This window comes from Fundulus heteroclitus, chromosome 1, assembly GCF_011125445.2.
Source record: "Fundulus heteroclitus isolate FHET01 chromosome 1, MU-UCD_Fhet_4.1, whole genome shotgun sequence".
Lineage (NCBI taxonomy): Eukaryota > Metazoa > Chordata > Actinopteri > Cyprinodontiformes > Fundulidae > Fundulus > Fundulus heteroclitus.
Genome location: NC_046361.1, coordinates 11,868,508 through 11,891,734, shown reverse-complemented (window position 1 = coordinate 11,891,734; position 23,227 = coordinate 11,868,508). Strand labels below are relative to the sequence as shown.

The window sequence follows — 23,227 nt, the reverse complement described above, 5'->3', positions numbered from 1 at the left end:
AAATATAATCGAAGTGTTATTTATTACCACATAGTTTGACACGATAAAAGAAAAAATGCACAAATAGGCTTAGAGTAAATTAATTTATTCGTTTTGTCATATGTGCAAGAATAGTGTTTTCCTCGGTGGTATACAAAAATGAAAGCACAACTGCTTTTCTGTACTGTTTTTTTTCCCTGCAAAATTGTAAAGCCTAGTTTGAAAGATTGCATGAACAATATACCCCAAAGAGGTTTTACTTTAATGTTGTTATAGTGGAATCAGATTTGTAAATGGAAAACAGCAGCTACATGATTGGTTAATGAAATATGGGGAATTTATGCAGAGTGTAACTCTGATCTTCAAGCCACCGGGTGAAGGAAAACATTCACCCTCTAATTCAAGTGTGGGGCCACTTATTGGAAAAACAGCCTATAGTTCATCCATTCAGCATAAGAATAGTTACATGATAGTGAAAATGAAAGATAGGAAGTTCAGAAATCAAGCACCTTGCAAATCTTTTATCTAAAAATATTGTGTCTAAAGTGCATTATCATACTATACATTACAATTGTTGTTATGGCATTTAATATTTGTAAGAATCAGATCACCAGCCACTGTTTTACCACAGGTGTGAAAATGCCTTAAATATGCTCCAGGAATTTATTTTTATAAGAATAATTGTCTTAAAATAAAATGCATGTTCTCTCATACATTATTAAATCAGCACTAAACAAAAATGTATCACAGCTGACACTAATTTTGTTGTTTCTGTACGTCTTCTAACACAAACTTCACTCTTGTTTCCTGTTGTCTTTGTCTGTTTGTCTGTATGTGTCTCCTTTGTCGACCTTGGTCTCTTGTTGCATCCTTTCTTTGTTTCCTCTCTTTCTTGACCTTTTCCTCCATTTGAGTTTTTCTCCTTTCTTTTCTCTCGACTTTGTTCAAACATTTTTGTGCATTTTCCTTTCTTTAATCTTCTTCATAATTTTTCCTCAACTGTTTACATTGGCTAAAAACATTCCTGGATCACTTATCTTTTGTTTGCTTTTTACATTTTGTTGCCCTCTCATCCCCCTTCCCTTTATTGATTTACCATAACTTACATCCTTCCTTTTCTTATGGCTTATTTCTGACTTTCTTGTCTTGATTATTATATTGTCCATCTGTGTCCCTTTTCTTGTATTTTCCTGATTTTTGTCCATCCTACATTCTCATTTTAATGGGCAAATCTATTATGTATAATCTATTCTCACGGTTATATCCCATCAACTGTTCCTTACCCATCCCATTATTTCCCCTTCAAATGCTTTCCATGTTTTTTTGCCCTCCACACATTTTCCCATTCTTCCTTCCCCTTCTGCCCTTTCTTTCTCTCTCTCCAGCTGGCAGCCTTACAGCAGAGCTCTTTGCTTCGGAAGGTTAAGCGAACCCTGCCCAGCCCTCCTCCAGATGAGACTGCTACTTCAGCTCACTTGACCATGATGACGCCTGCCCAACAACAGCTCTACCTGCCCTCTGTGCCCAGCCTCAAGCCCAGCTCAAGGTCTGGCCTGGCTGCTAAAGCCAGCCTCCTCAAAGATCTCACCCACGAGCTGAAGGCAGTGGAGCAAGAGTCTACCAAGCTTAGAAAGCAACAAGCTGAACTGGAGGAAGAAGAGAAAGAGATTGATGCTAAGCTGAGATACCTGGAACTTGGAATTCATCAGAGGAAAGAGACTTTGGTGAAGGAGAGGGAAAGAAGGGACATTGCCTATCTGAGATGTATGGGGGACACCAGAGACTATATGTCTGACAGTGAGTTGAATAACTTGCGTTTAGCAGCTGCTGCTGCATCACATGAGTCAAATGGGCTACTAACAGCCAGACCAAGCACTGCTCCACTTAGCCAATTTACCAGCGACCTCAACACAGCAGCCCAGTACCCACCAACCTCTTCCTTCATCTCCTGTCAGTATCCCCAGAGCCAACCAGCAGCACCACCTCAGCAATCGAGTGTGCCATACCAGTCATCTACATTTAATCAGCTTCCTTACCCAACAGTGTCACAGTCACAGGCACTGCCACAGCCCATGACCCTTCAGAGCCATGGTCCTCCTCCTGGACCTACCTATCAACCTCAAACATCCTATCCTTCTCACACCTATCCACAAGCTCAGCCCCCATACCCCCAAACAGATTCGGGGTTACCATCTGCACCTCAACCTCAGCCTCCAGCAGGGCAAACAGGTTTTGGGCCTGCACCACCTGGTCAGCCACCATACCCCACCCACAGCTCACCTTATCCCAGCGCTGTGTCCCCCTACCCCACCCAAACTACCCCATACCCTGGGCAGCCCCAAGCTGATATTTTGACAGTTCACCCTGGAAGGCCTAGACAGACATCCCTTGCTGAAATGGAGCATAAGATGCCAACCAACTATGAGACTATTAGCAACCCAACAGTTGTGGTCACCACCACAGCCCAAGACGCTACCTTTTCCAGTGCAGCCCCAGCCTATGGTCCGTACACAGGAACAACCACCATGGCAAGCTCCTATGGGCCTTATGGTTCTGCACCTGTTTCTAGCAGTTACGGTGGCTACTCCACAGTACCTCCCAGCACCTATGGCCCATATACATCAACACCAGCTAGTTCATATGGCCAGTACACAACAACTAATGCTAATACATATGGCTACACCACCACCACAGCCAGTTCTTATGGACAGTATACTTCAACAGTTTCCAATGCCTATGGGCACCCAGGAGACACTCCGTCCACTTACAGCACAGCAGAAGGGATGTATGGGGCTCCTGGTTTAGAGCAAAACATTCCAAGGAACTACATGATGATTGACGATGTAAGCGAGCTGACGGCAAAGGACGGGCTGGGCACAACAGCAGGGGACATGATGCATCATGGCAGTAGCGGGCGTTACCCTGGCGACATCCATGGCCATGGCAGCACATCAGGCAGCACGGCGCGTGGGGGAACTGGCAGCTCCCCCTACGGCAGGGCACCTGAGGACGAAGCAGCGATGCAGGATGAGCTGTACGACCACCACGGCAGGGGTAAGAGCAGCTACAGGCACGGACCTCTAGGGGGCAGCAGCAGCAGCGTGAGCGCTAGCATGGGTGGGGGATCCCCCTATTTCTATGACTACGACTACAAACTTGCCGGCAACCGCTCCGGGGTACAGAAGCCTTTGCCGTCCTCCAGAAGCCTTCTGGCTCCTGCTGTCATGTCCTCCAAGCGCAGCAAGCACAGGAAGCTGGGGACTATGGAGCAGAAAATTTCAAAGTTTTCCCCGATAGAGGAGGCTCGAGATGTGGAGGCAGACTTGGCCTCCTATTCTGCAGGTGAGGCTTACCCCTCATCCCACATTCGAGGGCGTCAGCTGATTGAGGATTATGGTTTCAAGAGGAGTGCTTTTAATGGTACCAGTGGCACAACTCATGGAAGTCGACACTACGGTATGATGGTGGATGAGGACGATCGGATTTACTACACCTCCTCTGGGCGCTCCCGTTCCCATGGCTACGGCATGGACAAGATCTCAGCCAGAGATTACCATAACTATCGCAGCAGATCATACGAGAGAGACGACCGCTCCTACCGTTCTGGCTACAGAGGACGGCATCCAACTCGGCAGTACTCTGAGGAGGAGAGTCCACTCAGTCCCTTGGGGAAATTGATGGGTTCTGGGAGATCTTCAAGCTTAGGTCGTGACCCATATGACAGCAGTCACAGCAGTAGATATTATTACTATTATGGCAATTATGGCTCCAGTCACTCGCTGCCAGATGTTCAAGACCATATACGGGACCTTCCCCGGACACATGTCTACAAATCGGATGATACGTACATTGTTGATGATTATCATTGTGCTGTGTCAGACAGTGAAGGTAAATGTGGGAGCTGAATTCCCACAGTCTCACTACCTACTACTGCTCCCACCATTTATATAAACGTCCCCCACCCACCCAGAAGCTAGGCTTAGCAAATTAATGAAAAAGCAAAGGACAGAGATAGCCATTGCATGCCAGTGTTTTCTTCGTCCTGAGAGTTACTTGGAGCTCTATAAGTCGTGGACTGCTGTCTGTCTGTCTGCCTGCCTGTCCGTCCTTCCGCCTGTCCGTCCAGCCGTTTCTTTGTCCGACACTCGCATGGTTCTTCAGCGTGGTCGTCTTTGTCTTCACAACACTGACTGACTTGACAGGTCTTTGCACGACCGCTGTAGTTTTTTCTTCCACAAGTTATTAGCTCTGTTGCATTGTTAATGTGTTTTGATTTTTAAAAAGTTATGTCAACACTGCAAAATTTTGTCTAATCAAAACTAAATTTGTCAAAGGAGGCTTTAATTAAAAGTCTTCCATCAACCACTGAACACTGACTACGCAAGGAGAAAAGTCCAAACTGATAGGAAAGTCTCCTTGCGCAGTCAGTGAGTGGCTAAGATTTAAAACTAAAAGATCTGCAGCGCCAGACAGCTTTGCAGTGTTTATTATGTCCTGTTTAAATTGTCTTGTACTCTGTGGAGTAAATATGTGCATGAGTGTAAAATTTTACTTTTTGCCTTTCTTTCTGTGTCTTCCCCTACCTACTTTTTTTTTTTTTGCATGCGGTTGGCCTTCCTTCTGCCCTCTTCCTTCTTACAGCCTGCATGCCGCTCTCTCCAAACGACATGGAGATTGATTGTGATCTGCTCTCGGTTTCCAAAGCCTACCATCTGGGCCAGGAAGAAACTGACTGGTTTGAGAAACCACGCTCCAGTTCTCGACACTACGGCAGCAGCCACTCTGGAAGGAGTCGGCATGGTGTCAAGCACACCTACCATGATTATGATGAACCTCCTGAGGAGGACCTGTGGCCCCAAGATGAGTACAGTCATGGCGGGCGGCACTCATCATCACGTGACCACAGGCACCATGGCAGTTCTAGCCGCCACTCTTCCTCCCGTCACCCAGATGAGCCGAGATCCTCAAGGTCATCTAAGGGGCACCCCAAAGACCCATCTATGCGCCATGACCCCTCAGGACGTTCTTCATCTTCAGGAAGGCGTGGTGAGTCCAGGTCTGGAGGATATCATTCTTCAGATTACTCGAGGGATCCCACTGGACATCATCACGGCCAGAGGTCTTCCAGGCAGGGAGATCCGCACAGGTCCTCACGCAGCAAGTCCCAGGGCCAAGTAGACATGCAGGGACAACAACCAGGTAAACAGGGTGAACCTGTAAATCTGTCCATGAAAATTAAGCAAACGAGAGCTATCACTTAATAGTTTAACCAATATTTGCATCCATACACATCAATAATCAATCTGGTTAGTTTTTACCAGGTTGTAAAAAATATAACATTTTAGCATCATGATTACCAAACCAGAAACCATCTGTTTTTAATGAACAAAGTCAAAATTTGTAGTAAATGCCAGAAAATATATTATACCTTTAAAGGCAAGAACTTAAGAGATATGATTTTCTTTTGCTTTTTTTCTGGGGTGCTAACCAGACTTTTTCTCATAAACATTGTTTTGAAGCTGCATATGGTCTTTAAGATCCACCATCTTTTTTTTTCCTGTCCTTGTCTTGTTCCTTGCTCATCCTTTGTTAAATCTGCTAACCATGTAGACCAATGCATGGTATAGAAACTGATTACTGTTTAACCTTCGCTAAAACATTATCCATATTATTTTTGTGAACGCAGATGTAATACACGTATATACATATATGATTATGATGCAATTACGTAGTAATTTAAGTGCATTTCCCTGACATCGGGACATTCTTCACTGACCAAAGCAATAGGTAAAGGTTTACTTTAAAAAAGGTTAATGTCAAAAATACTCCTTTTGTGTTGGTCATCCTTGATTGACAGGAACTTGAATCATACTGGATCATGGTGAAAGGGAGACATTTGCAGTATCATTAATGTGCCCTGATCTGCTCTCTGATCCTAGATAAGGTTCCTTTTTTTATATAAAAATCACATGTGAGGCAATGAAATTTAATAGCCTTTCCTGTTCAGGTTAGTTTTTCATGGCTTTTTATAGTCACCAATCCCCTCAGGGATCAACAGTTTTTAATTAACTACATCAAGTGTAACTTTATAAAGGATATGTTTTCCCTGAAGGCAGCACCACAGATGTGTTATTAGCAGTTTAGTTATTAAATCACCAGTATAGTCATTGCTTACAATATTCATTGCTTATTGCTTCACTCCTACTGCTAATGCTCAAACTCCACAGTACAATAAACAGGTTCCTAATATAATCTTAGTGAGTGGCGGTCTGGAGAGAGGGAAGTCTGGGTGTTTCTGCTGAGTTTGCTTTGGAGTCGCCGGAGTTGATAAAGTTCTATACATGTACAATTTACCTTAATTTGATATTTTCACTGGTAGCATGATCCCATGGGCAAACCCTTCCTCCAGGAGGACTGAAAACATAAATATGCCCAGTTAAAGCAATACCTAAAACTGGTCAATAATCTATTTCCTTTTCCCCGCATTTCACTGTCATTGTGTTAGTCCTACACTTACAATCCATGTAAAATCTAATTAAGTTTTTAGTGGTATTAATACTATTGCAAGGCTCTTTATTTTGACTTGATATCTCGTTAAAAAATAGCTTTATTTTGTTTTTTTGTTTTTATTTACGAGTTTACTTCCTGTTTTGTAGTATGATGAAATATTTTTAAAGTTGCTCTGTTTTGAAAGAAAGCACCTCTTTATCTCCACATAGGCTCATCCAGGTCCGTCAGCAGCTCTGGGCGAGCTCAGGGTTCTGCTGGTGGGCCTCCAGGATCAGGACGACAGGGGGGTCACGGTTCCCAGGCAGATGGGCTCCAAGGACAGAGGACTCAGCTCCAACAGCAGGCCCAGACGTCTGCAGCCAGACCAGGACAGCCTGGCACAACAGCAGCCACAGGCCTTCAGCAGCAGACACCAGCCCAAGGTCAAGGCATGGGCATGGGCATGGGAATGGGCATGGGTCAGGCCCAGGCGAAACCAGGGCAAATGGGACCAGCGGGCGGGCCCATGGGGCAGGCTAGGCCGACTGGTGCAGCAGGAACCACACCGTCCACCATGGTGAGCAATAAGAAATAAAACTTGAGAAGTCAGGTGTTTGTTAACTTTACCTTTTTTCACATAATTCTAAAATATGCATGTAGTATTTGTTTTGGTTTTTTGTTGTCGTTTTATTGCCCCCAACATCTTTCTAATAGAGATGCACCAAACAGAATTTTGTCTGATTTAATTTCCTATCACTAGCTTTTGTGGTGTGGTGGTGACCTGCTAAGAACGGTTTAAGCCAATTCCAATTTCTCTTTAGGAAGTATAGAATAATAAGATATAAGAACAGCATTAAAAAAAAAAAATTAAGAAATTTTATTAGACAGCAGAAGCAGACTCCCTGTGTAGGGAAGTGGTCGCTGTAACATATCAAGACAAAATGATGACAGAGATGATCAACTGTTTTTAGTATCTTATATTAGCATTACTGGTTAGTAATATCCTTGTATATTCCATAGAGAGTGTAGATGCTTATCTTATCTGAGGTTTCCAAAAAACTTGCAGCATTTTAAAATCTTGCATGACCCATGGAGCCTGAAAGCTCATAAGTATAAAACAAACTTTGCCTTAGTCTGTCCAGCCTTCCTGTTATCAGCTGAAAGTCGGTTTCTCTCTTGCAACCTGAATGCACCTCAGACATTCCTCGACTTGTAGAAAACAGTTTCCCATTTAAATCTATTTTTACAGCTCTGTGTTTCCCCTGACTTTATTTTAAACATCCCACTATTAGCTTTCAATCTTTTTCACTCAGTCACAGCTTTCACATTGAAAGGTGTTGGTGTCACCATAATCTTGTAAAACTTAAACTTCTAATCACTGATTGGAAAATTATATATTTATATGTTTTTGGGCTCTACTTTCTAATAGTTATTTTTGACAAACTTGAGGTAACAAAAGATATGTTTCTCTATGAAATCATTTATTTATTTATTTTGCGATCTGACATAGCAAACTACTTTGCTTTGGGGTTTCACTCCTTTTTTCAGTCTGTTTTTTTAAGTCTGTCTATTTTGTTGTCCCTCTGTTTCTCTCTGTGCTGCTTTCGATAAGAGTTCCCCGACTCACACCCTGTCCTATTTCAGACAGTTTATTGAAATTCTGATGTGCCTCTGCAGGCAGGCCTTATCTAACACTGTGATTAACACGGAGGAAGCTGATAACCCAAACCAGCTGATTCACTGTCTCCTAGACGCCCAAGAAATTGGCACTTAAGATTTCCTCCTGCAAAAATCTATTCCTCCATCAATCCATTTAAAGCTATTTTTCAGACAGAGCGCGAGACTTTGAAGATTACACTGCAAACAGCATTCAGAACAGGTTAATGATTTGGGCTTTGGTAAGTGTACATATGAATGTATTCTGTGCTCCGTATTCACAGAATGCCAGGTTAATTATCACCCATCCAAAATTATTCATGATGTGCTTTCACCACTAAATGTTGTCCATTTACACTTTTTGCCAGAGGTATTCAGTCACCCATCCAAATAATGGAAATCAGGTGCTGTAATTTCTTCCATGGCCACATGTGTATAAAAAGCATCTATGCATGCAGGCTGTTTCTACAAACATCTGTGAAAGAATAGGTCGCTCCAAGGAGCTCAGTGGATTCCATCGTGGTCTTCTGATAGGATGCTAGCTGTGCAATAAGTCCAGTCATGAAATTTCCTCGCTCCTAAATATTCCACAGGCAACTATCAGTGGTATAATAACAAAGTGGAAGTGATTGGGAACAACAGCAAGTCAGCCAGGAAGTGGAAGGCCACAGAAACTGATAGAGCGGGGTCAGTGGATGATGAGGCGCATAGTGTGCAGAGGTCACCAACTTTCTGCAGACTCAGTAGCTAAAGACCTTTAAACTTTGTGTGGCCTTCAGATTAGCCCAACAGCAGAATGTTGTGTTTGGTGTGGGGTTGGTTTTCACAAGATGGGCGTGGCCCCTGAGTCCCAGGAACTCTGAATGTTTCAGCAGACCAAGAGATTTGGGACAATTGCATGCAAAGAGTTTGGGGACCGACATGACTTTGCACCAGTGCACAAAGCAAAGTCTATGAAAACATGGATGAGTGGGTTTGATGATAATAATCCTGCACAGAGTCCGGACCTCAACCCGATAGAACACCTTTAGGATGAATTAAAGCGGGGACTTAGAGCATGGCCTCCTTGTCCAACATCAGTGGTCAGAAATTCCCATAAACACACTTCAGAACCATATGGACACCCTTCCCAGGAGACGTGAAGCTTTTTGTAGCCATAAAGGGTGGACCAACATTATATTAAACCGTATAGATTAAAAATGGGATGTCACTGAAGTTCATATGTGAATCAAGGCAGCTGAGTGAATACTTTTGGCAATATAGTGTAGCTGTATTGCTATACAGTCAGCAGGAACAGAACATACATTTATCATATATCTGTGTCATTTTTTGCTAGAACTGTTCATGTAAGTGGTCCTAAAAGCTTTGAAAGGAAACCATAATCCCTAAAAAGGATTTGTTAAACAGATTTGATCATTTATCGATGATTTATTACTCATTACTTAATTAATTGCTTTGCAGTTCTACGTTCCGTGTATTCTATAATTGAAAATGTGATTAAGTGGCTCTATTTAATAAAACTATTTGCTGCATCGGGTAGCTTACCATAAACTATGAGGTGCTACTGCCTACTTTGGGGGCAGGAGATTAATGGACAATAGTTAGGCAATGGTTCGATGTCTGTCAGGTGGGGTAATTAACTGCTTTTCCTCCATTTTTTTTGTCCGCACTTTTTATTCAGGCATGTTTATCTGTGCTGCTTCATTAGTGAGACGTGGAGTGCGAATTATGAATAAACAATCATATGGGTTGATTTTTGTATGATACTTAAGGAGATGACAATGGACTAAGGAAAACATGATCGTTAGAATGCTGGAATTGGTCATCTGTAATTTTAAGTCTTTCAAAAACTGTCGTCCCTTACTAGCTTTGATATATATATATATATATATATATATATATATATATATATATATATATATATATATATATATATATATATATATATATAGTATAGTACATATAGTATCTTAAATATGTAAATGAACCTTAGAGTGGTGAAGATCTGGTTAGCATCTTCAGTAGAAATGTTCAGACTGTCAGTTTTTAGGCAAGAAATTCATCTATTCAGTCAGCTTTCTGTAAGCTGTCACAGCCTAATAAACGAGTGTGTTTCTCTGCCATCTACTGTTTCCAAATCTGTTATCTGTGTATATTTGTTATTATTATTAGCTGCATCGCTGTGTCATCATCTGAAAACTGTCTAAATCTTTTATTCGGGTTTTGTTTGAGTGAACAGATGAATAGTGGATCCCTATAATTCCTGTTTGTCACCCACATTATTGAGATTTTCTTTCTTTTCTTGAAGACTTTAATATCCAAATTGAGCTAAATATAGCTATATTTGTCTATCCTTCCCTCTTCAGACAAAGATCGACATACCTCCAGTAACGGCGATCGGGGCAAAAGCGGCACCAGTCATGGCCTCAAAGGCGGGCCAGCCCCCACTTACAGGCATAGGTGATGTTTACTCACAACACACACTTACACACATCCCCATCACTGCCAGGGCTCGCCTGCTGCTATCCACTATGTCTGCGTTACGCTTTCATTGTTTGATGTTTTTTTTTTAATCTGAGGTAAAAACACGGATTATCCAATAGTGCGGGAAAATTACATGATCGTGTTAAGCTATTACATAGCTACTACAATGATGTTGCCGGAAGGTCTTCAGGTACTTTTTGTGTAATTTAGCTGTGAGCAAGTCTGAACAGTTATTAGAATAAAGAGATGGGCTGAATTGCAGAGCGTTTATTAGACCAAAACATACAATCGTACAACAAAGAGTCTAAGTTTTATTGCCACTTTTCAATATGAATTTAATACTTCACAGTGTGTCAAGGTTACCTTCTCAGGTACCAATATGTAATTTGGCCAAAAGGGGCCATGATGCGTAGGTGTTTGAAATTCGCCCAGTAATTGCAATTGAACACATATGTAAGATGTGTGTCGATATCAAAGTCTAACTACAGTTTTGTTTTTGCTTTTTTTATATAAGCACATCACATAAGCAAGGTTAATGAGAATCTTCCCTGAGAAAATAGCTTTATAAAAATATTGGTAAAATAAGAACTGCTTCGACTTTTACAATAACATAAGGAAAATCCTTTTCTCCCTGAACTACAGCAAGCAGCTCTGTTTTCCCGCAGTCCGACATGTACGACCGTTTTAATTTTATCTCTGGTCAAACATTGTTGCACATACAGTATATACGGTATGGCTTCCACTTTCAGCAGCACTGACTTCTTTCTACTTGCATCCTCTTCTACCCTTGGTCCCTACTTTTACTCTCCCTCCTCCTCTGTCCTTCTTCTGCGTAGGCTCCAAGGCAGTTCCTAGGCCCGGAGGTATCGGCAGCGCAGCGGCAGGTCAGCCTGGCATGGAGGGAGAAGGCATGTTTTCCAAGATCCTGCCCGGAAGCGCCGCTGAGCAGGCCGGTAAACTGGGAGAAGGTATGAGAAACAAGCCAGCAGACAACTGAAAACGAAGTACGAACCGGACACGCTTGGACCGTCACTCTCTGTTGTTCTGGAGTTTTGTCTTATTGGTTAACGTTCTAAATGAAATGTAATTAATTGGATGGACAGAGCCTCAGGAGCTTTTCAGATTTATTTAAATAAAAGAAGAATTAGGCGTATCAGTCAAACGACTGGAAAGAAAGGAAACAGTTGTAATCATCAGCTTGCTTTTCTAGAGAACTCATCCCTGATAATGTAACCAGAACCACATAATGTAACAATCAGTTGCTAAGCCGCTGTCCTGTTTTTCTTTAAAAGGTGTGCGTGATGGGGGTGTAAATATATTGAAATGAAGTATGTTTTATGAAACATTCCCTCAGTCACATATATAAGGTATATGCTTTGTTTCTGATGCTTCTTCTTGCATATATTGTACACAGGATGTAAAATGTCAAGCCTGCTGCTGCATCAGGGCACAGAAAGTTCGTTTTTTCTGTGACTTTTCTTTCATGCAATGAACTTCTCACCATCTGGGGATGACAGAATAATGCTCCAGTCTACGAGTGCCCCCAAGTGGTCAGTTATTTCAAAGATATCTGATGGTACAGCATCAGAAGAGGAAAGGGGCCATGTTGGGGGGGTCATGTGCTTGACGCTGCTTATCTTCAGACTCCACACACAGTAATGTGACAGGGTTTCAGACACAGCTCCACAAGTGGTGTTGGTGATTGTTCAAATCCAAAGGTTTTGATGTTGCTCAGTGTTTGTACTTTTAAAAGGTCAATTTAAACGCACGCATTAATCCTGTTTCCGCTTGCTTTTCCTGCAGCCATCTCTGGATTTGGCAAGAAGTTCACCTCCTTGTTCTAAGGTGACACAAATAAGGTACCTATCTTTTTCTCCTCAGATCTGAAATAATTAACGGAAAATGGAATATTTCACAGCAAACTGGATGTAGTTGATTGTTTATGTTGTACTGCAAGTTTATTTTACAACTGTTTTAGAGATATTCCAAATTTTATGAAAAAAAACAGCTCAATACAGAGTTTGATGGTGAATGCAAGGAAAGAACAGGTAAAATACCAACATGAGTAATATAAATAAGCATTAAACACAGGGAAACTACACAAGAGCGTGTTTGGAAAGATCAGACTTGGTTGTCTCTTTAAAAAAAAGCCAGTGCTTATCAAAGCAACAGCAGGATTTAAAGGGGACTCTGAAACTGATGGGGAGCCAGCACAAGGAGCGACTTGAGGACTTAGTGGAAAGCCTCGTGCAAGCGCTCTAGACTACCAGCAAATCAATGGAGGTTTTGTTGAGACAAGTAGTCCAAATGTAATGAAGAAAAACACAGATAGAAATTCCTAGTTCAGGGCGTGAGCCAGGGTGGCAGCATTTCTAAGACGAGAAAGCAAGAGATCTGACATGTAGCAAAGCTGTTTGGTGTACATTGCAAGGTGACCAAGAGAGTCCATGATGTTGGTCTGGGGCACATGTTCTTGTAGAAATGTCCTAGTAAACACCTGAGAAATACCTGTAACTTTGACCTATTTCAAGGAAAGGTAAGTTTATTTCTAAAGCACTTTCAGGTTTTAAAGGAGATGTACAACTGAATGTCATCTGCATATAAGTGATGATAAGGGAGCAGATGTGGCAGAAACAGTAGAAATCCTAAAACAGAACCTTTTGGACCAATATAAGCAAGGGCAGTGCAGAAAGAGCTAAACTTGGAAGCAGGTAGAAAGAAATAGTTTTAACATATATGAAGAAAACCACTCCAATCAGACTTAATGCCCATGCCCAGTGTCTCAACATATCAGCCATGGCAAAAGCTGCTGTCAGGTCTGACATAAGGACTAAAAAACACATTCCTGCATAACTAACCCAACGATATGTCACCGGAGACTACGAGAACAGTGTTTCTGTAAAAAAGAGCTCTATAGAAACCAGGAGGAAAACTATCAAGTGTGCTGTTTCTCCAGAGCTGCTTAGCCACAACGCTTTAAAAAAAAAACTGGAGATAAACTGTTAATAGAAATAAAAGGAAAATAAAAGTTTTTCTGGTGGTCAGAGTAAAGCATCATAGAGCAGCCGGATTTCCGTCCGTGATGAAAGAAGCCCTGTGAAAAGCTTTCTCCGGTAAAAATACATTTTTATGGACAGCTGCTGAGTGTCCAGTGGGTTGACTCTCGCTGGCAGTAAAGAGGCGGGGGATGAAAGTGGTTTACCCAGTCTGTGAGCAGTGTGCCTTTGTGTGTTTGCTTCTCTCCCTCAGTCTTATTTTTGGTCCTGACTGCTCTGCATGTGCAGGGTGAGAGCTTTCGCACTGACAGTAAGAACTTGGTTCCGACAAGACTCGCCGTCTCCACCAGCAGGCTATGTGCTATCGCAGCAACTTATGAGCTTTGTTGATAGGGGTTTCAAACTGTAAGGGTTGCATTTGAGTCTTAAAGCTGTAAAAGACACAGGTTCTAAATGTTTTAAGCATTAAATCTCAGCACAGTAAACATGTGTAACCGCAATGGTTCTGCATTATCCCGCTCTTATAAAACCTGAGAACTGTCTTTCGAGTACAATAAATTTAACAATAAAAATAATGTATTTGCAGGACTATGAAAAGTGTCAAAGAGGAAGTCATGAGGCCCGGTACCAGAAAAACCTGTGAAGACCCCCCTGCTTTTGTTTTCTTAATAAAAGAGAAAGGAAGGAGAGAGAGGATGATGACCGAGAGGAGGGCGGAGCATATTGGTGAGTACTTAAATGTCCGATACACATAAATTTAAAAAAAAAAAAAATTAAATGTTAAGTCAGGAATTGTTTGGGACTGATATTCCGGCATTTTTTAAATAATTGTTTATTATTTAGTAACTTGTTATATGCTATTTTTACACTCGCAGTCATAAACAGATAGGGCTTCATGTATTTTAGCAAAGTGAGGTTCTGAAATAATCTACATCTAGTCTCAATTCAACATGCTCAACAAATCCCACACTGTTATTATTTATCCAGCAAAAACAAGTACCCGAGTTGAAGAGTCGCGTTTGAAAATAAAGTACACGCGTAAGAGAGTCGCAGACAGGAACTGCTAATTAAAAGCACTTGATCAGATTAGCACAGGAGTGCAGAGTTGTAGAAGCAGGAGTTTTCTACTCTGGAGCATTTAGTTGGGTGAGCACAAAGCCAGGGAGCGAATACATCAGCAATGACCTGAGAGAATCACTTGTTGCATCCAGTCAAGCATTGATCAGAAGACTATGGTTCCAAACCGTCCTTCTACTGGGAAACGATTATTTACAAGAGGAAAACATGTGGGACCGCTGTCGATCTTCCAAGTGACGTTTTAGCAAATTAATTCCAAGATCTAAACGTGCGATACCTCGAGAATTTAGCAAAAAAAAAAAGAGCTGCAACTTAGACACTTCAGGCTGCAGCTTGCATGATAAATGTTAAAGTGAATGATGGTAAACTTAGGAAAAGACCGTATGTATATAGCTTGCTGGGAGGGGTAAGGATTAAGGCTTATGATGGCAGAACAAGGTTTATTATCCCTCTCTTGTCATATAAAGGTTAAAAAACAGTATTAACACAAAAATGTATCCTTTTTTGACAATAATGCATTTACTCAGTTTGCCACTGTAGTTTGGTATTTGGGCTAAATGAACTTAGTGAATGAAATCATTTGAAAACCGATTTTTGTAATTACTCAGGTTGTCTTCAGTCAATAGTGGAATTTGTTTGATTATCTGAAACATTTAACACTGACACAAAAAAGAAAAACAGAAGAAATCTGTTAGGGGCCAAGCACTATTTCACCCCATTGTATTTACTACACTGTTCTGGAAAATTAGCAGCTCAGCAAAAGGCTGAATCATTTTGTCCATATAATTACAGATATGACCTGTAGATGAGCTTGCAATCGTATGGTGAAGCCCTTTTTTTATTTCCTTCGCTTCCATTCATGTTCTTTTAGTTTAAGCAACTAAGTATTTGGTTTCCAAATGAAACAGTTCACCTGCCAGCATCAGCTCAGACGTTAGATTTCTTCTCATAATCACATCATGCCGCCTACATAATCTGGTTTGCGTTATGAGCCTCGATGATCACGGTTGATGTCTTTCCCATCTTATCTATTAGAAGGCGCAATTTGACCCATCAGACATGCAGTAGATTACCATCAAATTAAGGCCATATAATGAGAGCGATAATAGCTGATAACAGACATTCATCTGTCTAACAAGGTAAAAAAACAAAAGTAAAACTAGTTTTTGCTTTAACGATTTTAAGATCAGATCTACCACACAGTATATTGTGCAGCCAAATAGCTTCTTGTGACGAATAATGCTGGGGAAGCCGATAATCAGCCAAACACAAAGTACGTTTTAAAAAAAAGAGAAGATGAGTAGTGGTTGCCAAGGCATGCAGAGTTGACTGTAATTAGTGCAGCAGGTGGAGCTGAGCTAGAGCAGAGTGTTGGCTGAGGAGTGGACAGAGCGGATAGGATGGTGGCTGAGAGGTGACAGGGCTGATTCAAGAAAAGTCCAAAACAAGCAAACAAAATCCTAAATCGTGACAGCTTCTTATGTTTTGTTGATTTGCTCCATCAGATCCTCCTTCAGTTCCAAAGCAGGTTCACCATATCCAGGAAATCTGTTGGTCCTGTGGCCTTTCAAATACCAAATAATGGCAAATGGATCTGTGAAATAAGTAGTTGGCTCAGTTAGTTCTCATTTCCGGCTCTGAATTTACGTAAAAAAAGAGTTATGGGGCAAGAAAAGAGCAATTCGTGATTCTAGAGCCGCATCGTTTTAGCAAAACGTCCAAAGTTAAAGTTACTGACTTATGAAAGAATTCATAATGTTCTTAGCAGACTGAAAAGCGGCCAAATAGATAATTATGTTGAAAGGGAATCAGCAGAGTCATAAGCGCATCAACATCAGAGGCAAGCTGTTGGAGAAGAAAGATCAAGCTGACAGCCTCCCATGGATCTAGGTTTAGATTGAATAGATTACAGTGGGGCGAGATTTATTTTTGGGGGAAAAACCATTTCAGTTTCTTTCAGTGAGATATGCAATGGCTTTTTTAATACTATCACTTAGTGGACATAAATTGTTTACACGTTTCTGTTAAAATGGCTGCTTTTTTAGGCTAAACTGTGACAGTGATTAATCATTTGAGACGTTTTTCTACATAAAACCTCAATACATGTATTGATTAAGAGCATTTTTGTTGATTTAATCACAGCAGTTAGTCATTTTGAGTTGGAGTCTGTCAGCCTGGTGCACCTTGACTTGGCAATATTTACCAACTCTTCTTTTCAAATCTGCTCCAAATCTCACGGAGAGTCTGAAAGTTGTTTTGCTTTCAGATGACGAAACCCAGAAACATATTATGTTGCCGTCACCATGCTTCCCTGTACCTCTATGTTGTTCTTTGGGCGTTGTATTGTGATGGTTTTGTGCCAAGCACATTTTTTAAAGCCAAAATGTTAACCTTGGTTTCATCACACCATAACACACCTTCTCACATACTTCTGAGCTGTTTTTTTTTTAACTTAGCCAAGCTTGGATGTTGTTCTTTGTGAGAAAAGGCGTCTGTCTTGCCACTCTGCCCCAGAGCTCAAAAGCATGAAGAATACTGAAAGTTCTTGTAAATGTAAAACACACTGAATTCATGTAGAGCTTTTCTAGTCACACTCACAGCTCAATGCACGTTAAACTAGAGCCAGTTTCACCCATTTACACTCACCACACACACCTCCATACACCAGTATGCAAATAGCTAGGCAACTTGAGGTTAGTAGCCTTGTCCAGGGGCACGTCGACATGTGACGTGAGCTGGAATCAAACCCACAACTTTTGGGTTCCAACACAGCTACTCTTCCCACTGAGTGCTACTTGCCAGAAACTCCTGCAGCTCCTTCAGTTTTGTTGTAGGCCTTCATACCGTAACCTGGCCAGCCAGATTTATGATGTGAAGCGTTATCTCTACGTTCTGCACATTATCCATCTGGGTCTGCTCCCCTCGAACCTGTTTGCGGAAAGGAGGGACATTCAGCAGAACTCTCTGAACTGATTGGGCCAAGCAACACCTAGTACCCGCCTACCAAAGGTTGGTTTCAGCCGATCACGGTATCAAATTAAAACATAAGTAGCAGGCGTTATGAGAAACCACAAGATGGTAAGCTAGTCAAGGCACTTCTTGCTGTTCTTCTTTCAAAGAAGAAATCGTGGATTCTGATGAAACAGATGCTTTAGCAGCAGCTACGTGCGTCCTCCTGCGCTGCCATGTTTGTGTTTGTTCGGCTGTGGGCTCAGCCACTCTTGTTTATTGTTGCACCGGTATGTCCCGCCTTAAACCACAATACTGTAACGTGATTGGCCCGAACCGTTTCTGGTTCAGACTCAAACGGTTGAAGTCAGAGCGGTACAAGATGGATTCCTGTGTGTTTATGAATGCACACATACCGAGAAAATTCATCTTGCAGGCGAGGTTATTTTGACAGCATCTCTAGTCTTTTTTCCCCCCTTTTCTTTCCTTTTTCAGGAGGGATATCCCTTTTTTCTTTTTTATGAGTTTTCAACATTTTTCAGTGATAGGTACATTTAACATATACTAACTTGTACACTTCTTAATAGTGTTTGGGGTTAATTCACATTCCTATCATATAAAAAAGAAACAGAACAAAAAACAGAACAAAAAAAAAGGGGGAGTGCCCATTAGTTATAGGAATGGCTAAAATGAATGACTTCCTTTTAGCCGAAGAGTTTTTTTTTTTTGGTTGTGGTTAATCACAACTGCTTTAAGTGATACTTGATTATTTTTTTTATTTAAACTTTTTTTATACAGGTTGTCTCATTGAGATCCAAAATCTCATTTATAAGAGAGGGCTGTTTTGAATAAGTAAAATAGAACAACACAGGATTTGAACCCAACACCATCTCCCTGCAAGGCAACAGTGCCACCAGCTGTGCTGTTTTCAATTTAAATGGAGCTCTAGATTTTATATGTCACATTAGAGGTGGGAAAAGTTCCGAAATTATTTATTGTGGTCTCTGTTTTTTTACATCACAAAATCCACAGGATTGCGCAAACCTTTTAAATCCTCTTTAGGTTCATAATATACGTATCATTTCTTATCAAATGCTAAATAAGAAAGTTGTATATCTAGCTGTTTGGTGAATTTACTTCATTTTCCAAAGATACTGAATTCCAAAAGAAGTTAAACTTAAAGGCATACTATGCAACATTTTTCAGTTAATTAATATGTTCCATACCGTTTTGGATGATTAAATGAGTCATTTCAGGTTGAACTAAGGTTTTCTCGGCAGCCCTGGTGGTCGTGGGGGAAATACCGCACTTGCAATTGCAGGAGCAGTCGGCCCGCAGTCACAGGCTCAGATGTCTCGTGTGCATCACGAAGTCGGTCTTGCTTTACGGCGAGAACTGCTACACGCCCGCAGTGGAGAGGTGTGCTCGTTGGTAGCGCAGTGGCGATATTTGTGCAGTTATCATGGCGGAACCAGCGAGAAAACAGCGAAAAGCCCACGTTGGAGCAGGCAAGAAAGAGGAAAAGGGCTCTGGACAGAGAGAGGAGTCGTACACGGGTGAACATAGAAGGCTGCAAGGCTGACGCGGACCTCGCGTTTCTGCTGATGCGATTGTAAGTACACATTGTAGGGTTTCCCTCACGCTACCGCCTCGCCGACATTCCAAAAAAATAATAATAAAAAAATAAAACTAACTCGATATGCGCGCCGCTCCGCTCAGCCGGTCAGCGTGCAAAGTTTGTCTCCCCCCCGCTCCGCTCCGCTCAGCCGGTCAAATAAACATGCAAGCATATCGAGTTTTATTATTATTATTATTATTATTATTATTATTATTATTATTATTATTATTATCTTTTTTTATGTTGGCGAGACGCTACCGCGGCGGCGGCGGCGGCGGCGGCTGCGGCTTGGAGAGGCGGTGGCGGTAGCGTCTCGCCAACATAAAAAAAAATAATAATAATAATAATAAAACTGGCGAGGGCGGCGGCGGTCGCGGCTTGGCGAGGCGGCGGCGCCGCCTCGCCAAGATAGCGCTGCAAGAAGCTTGATGTTCATACCTTCACTGTGTTAGTCATTGTTTGTGACTGCCGTTTTTTCCACTTTTCGTTGCGTTTCGCCTGTCTGCTAAGCTCAAAACAACCGCGCCTGTCTTGACGGAGGAACCAGAACAGCTGAGCATCTTTACGACAGTGCACTTTTACTTTCGCCCTCTTGGGGGAGCCTCGCTGGAAAATCAACCCCGGTTGCATAGTATACCTTTAAAGTTACCTTTGTGAGACACTAATCCTGCTTTGTAATTTAAGCCCCACTTGTGAGTTTATAGACATAAGGGAAAAAGACTTTGACTAGAAATACTCCTGCCTCTTTTGCAGCCAAAACAGACTGAAATCCTCTGGATGCTTCGTGTCTCAGATCTGAGCAACAAAGGCAGAGAGAACACTCTGATCTCTCTGACAGGCCAGACAGTAAGTTACTTTTACCTCGGCAAAACAAATCTCTAAAATGACATTTTAAGCTGTAGAAATTCAAACTTTGTGACCCTGATTGTGTCTTACAATTTCACTTTAGAAGAGAGCTTGTGTGATAATCTCATAGATGATCTAGTTCTGTATTTGGTTTAATTTTTTTTATTGCATGATAAGGCTGCATAAAACTACAGGTGCATCTAAACAAATTAGAATACCGTGAAAGTATTGCTTGTCACCCATACATAAAGTGAAACTTACAGAGACTCATTACACAAGGAGTGAAATATTTGAAGCTTTTATTTCTTGTAATTTTTGATGATTATGGCTTATAGGCTATAAAAACCCAAAAATCACAATTAGAACACTTTGAAAAATGTCCTAATTAGCTAATTAACCTAAAACACCTGCAAAGGTTTCCTGAGCCTCCTTATGGCCTCTCAGGCGGGGTAAGTAAGTAACGCTGTGATTATTCTTAGGTGTTGGTGTTTTTGGGTTTCTTTTGTGCCTTTATTTTCACAATTTCCTTGCCATTCATTAAATTCAGTTTAGGTAATTTCTTTGTGTTTTCTTAGTTCATTCTTGTCTTCCATGTACATTTAGATTTTTCCCCTTAGAGTTTCGTGTATCTCTGTCCAGCCCCAGCCAGGTTTATTAGTCTCCCTCCCTCAGCTCCGGCTTTCACTCTGCCTCAGCTCTTCCTCATCATACTCTGACTCCTCACCGGTTTGCGTTGCCATTCCCCCCCCCCCCCCCCCCCCCCCCCCCACATCTCCCCCCAGCATATGAGCACGCTGCTCCTCATTGTTCCCTGTGCTGAGACTCTTCCCGTTTACATGTCTATATCTCCCATTTCTCTCCCCCGTGTTGTGCCTGTGACTTTGCAATGTTCCACCCCATTTCCCCTTGTGCCCCTGAACGTTCCCTGTCCTTGTTAATAAATCCTTATCATTTTTCATCTAACTCTTGTGTCAGATCCTTCTGTAATGCTATATACACCTGGGTCCTACTCCACTCTCACACAGCATGACATTCACTGTTATGAGGGAGACTGCTGACTTGACAGATGTTCACAAGACACAATATTAAATGTTTTATGAGATTGTACCTGTATATTAAGATGTATAAACCTGTCTAACAAAAATAATCTACTTGGCAGATTTTTTCTTTTTTCTATCCATTTCTATCCGATCTCTGTCAAAAATAAAAGCTGAATTTCTGTAAAATCCTCAGGATTAGAATTTATTAAGCATCACCATTAAAATGAATCAATTCATTATGATTATAAGGGGAAACAACAGAAGCGAGCCGTCAACCGTTAATGTTTTTATTTACTATATAAATGCTGCTCGTTATTTAACCAACACACAAAAAGGAAACTAAAACTGTTACTATACTTTGCTAACAGCCACTAAAAGGGGAAAGTTGTTTGCCTAGGGAACTGTCCAAAATTCAAAATATCTCATCTTCAAAAAAGTATAATATCTGTGAAAAGGTTATTAATCTCTCTGGAATCATAGAAATGAGGCTCTGGGGCCAAATTGTGTGTGAGGGGGAAGGAGAGAGGATGAATTCAGTGTCTCCCATCCACCTGGATCCATCAGATTTCAGCCCAAGAGACTAAAGAAAGAATAAATCCCACACGAATGACATTTTGAAGCATCAGAGAAAACAAATGCAGAAACACAAACTTGATATTCTGAAAAATGTTCTGGAGAAATCCACAGCCATGCTAATGCTAATTTTATGAAAGCAGTCTTGACGCAAAGCCCAAGTTTAATGAGTTTTACGTTGAGTAATTCCACAGTCTCTGTGTAGTTCATGTGGGAAAAGGCTGTTTGCCATTCTTCCCTTCAAGAAGCTGGAAGCCACCTGTTACTACCTGGAAAACCCCTCTCACCTGGATATTTTTTACTTTTCTTTCTTTTCTTTTTAGCTTTTAGAGCTAGCTGAATATAATTTAGAGGGGTAAAATAAATGTACACCCTAATCAGTACATGGAGTTGAAACCAGATGTTTATATCCATAAATGTTTTTTTTTTCAAGCATTCAATCAGTCAAATAAATGTGTGTATCAACCCCAGAACAAACTTAAAAAAGCTTGTGAAGATGCTGACTAAAGCTGGTAACTGAGTATCCACATGAAAGGAGTCCTGTACCAACCAAGGCTGGAAGGCCGCTCAGAGAGGAAGAAGCCATGACGCCAAACCAAGCAAAAAGAAGCCAGATTTCATTTTGCAAATGCATTCTGGGGGATCAGCACGAGGGTGTCGGGGTTTTTGCAGATGGAGATGCTGGTGCAAAAAATGGATGGCATGTGACGCTATTGTGGAAATATTAAAGTTGCATGTCAAGACATCTGAGTGGACCTGCTTTAGTTCTGTCGCGAGGAAGAAGAAGGTTTAAAAAACCAGAAAACTGTAGAGAGAGGGCAAAAGTCTGACCTAATCCTTTCATTGTATATGGCAATTCTACAAATACAAGGAAAAGGTTTACTGAAGAACGTCTATAGAAGAAAACAATAAAAGATCCTTAATCCTTATTTGACATTTAGCAAATAAAACAAATTTTGGTAATTCTCACTGAGCTAAAACAGAGAAGCTTTCGTTGGATTTAATGTGAGATGAGGGGAAAAAAATATTTTTTCCCTTTTTTTTCTTTTAAAGGGGACGTAAATATCGGGTTTATAAAACCAGACACACATCGGCGTACATACAGTGAGTACAGACAGGTGGACATCTCAAAACCCCGACAATTTGCGGCAGCGCTATTTTTACATTTCAGGGAAACTGATCCTCAAAGCAGCAGCTCTGCGGGCTCCTTGGATGAGACGTGACAGCACTTTCTATGCCGCGCCGCGTTAAGAGAGAGAGGAAAGAATTACTGCGTTCCTGCGCCTTGATAACAGCGGCTTCTGAAGCCTTTGATGCAGCGCTGGATGAAAGGCAGGCCTGGAGGTTGCAGGTGTATTTCCCAGTTGTGAACACAGTGTTGCACTGAGGGTGTTGTCTGTTCAGCCATGCAGCGATAACTGCATAGGTGGCTGCTGCTGCTGATGCTGGGAGCTGCTGCTGCTGCGTCTCTCTCACTGGTCTCCCACACACGATCCAGCTTTCATGCTTTAGATTCCCAC

General features: G+C 41.5%; 1 protein-coding gene across 1 annotated transcript in view; it reads left to right on the top strand.

Moving 5' to 3' along the window:
- The window catches only part of bsna (bassoon presynaptic cytomatrix protein a), a gene marked incomplete in the record, with an annotated part of 181,658 nt that overhangs the window by 131,837 nt on the left and 26,594 nt on the right, over positions 1-23,227 (top strand). Inside the window, 8 exon segments of the mRNA XM_036135108.1 lie at positions 1,365-3,867; positions 4,684-5,178; positions 6,699-7,045; positions 10,491-10,584; positions 11,445-11,576; positions 12,412-12,467; positions 14,191-14,330; positions 20,002-20,094. Of these exon segments, the coding sequence (XP_035991001.1) occupies positions 1,365-3,867; positions 4,684-5,178; positions 6,699-7,045; positions 10,491-10,584; positions 11,445-11,576; positions 12,412-12,452 (3,612 nt within the window).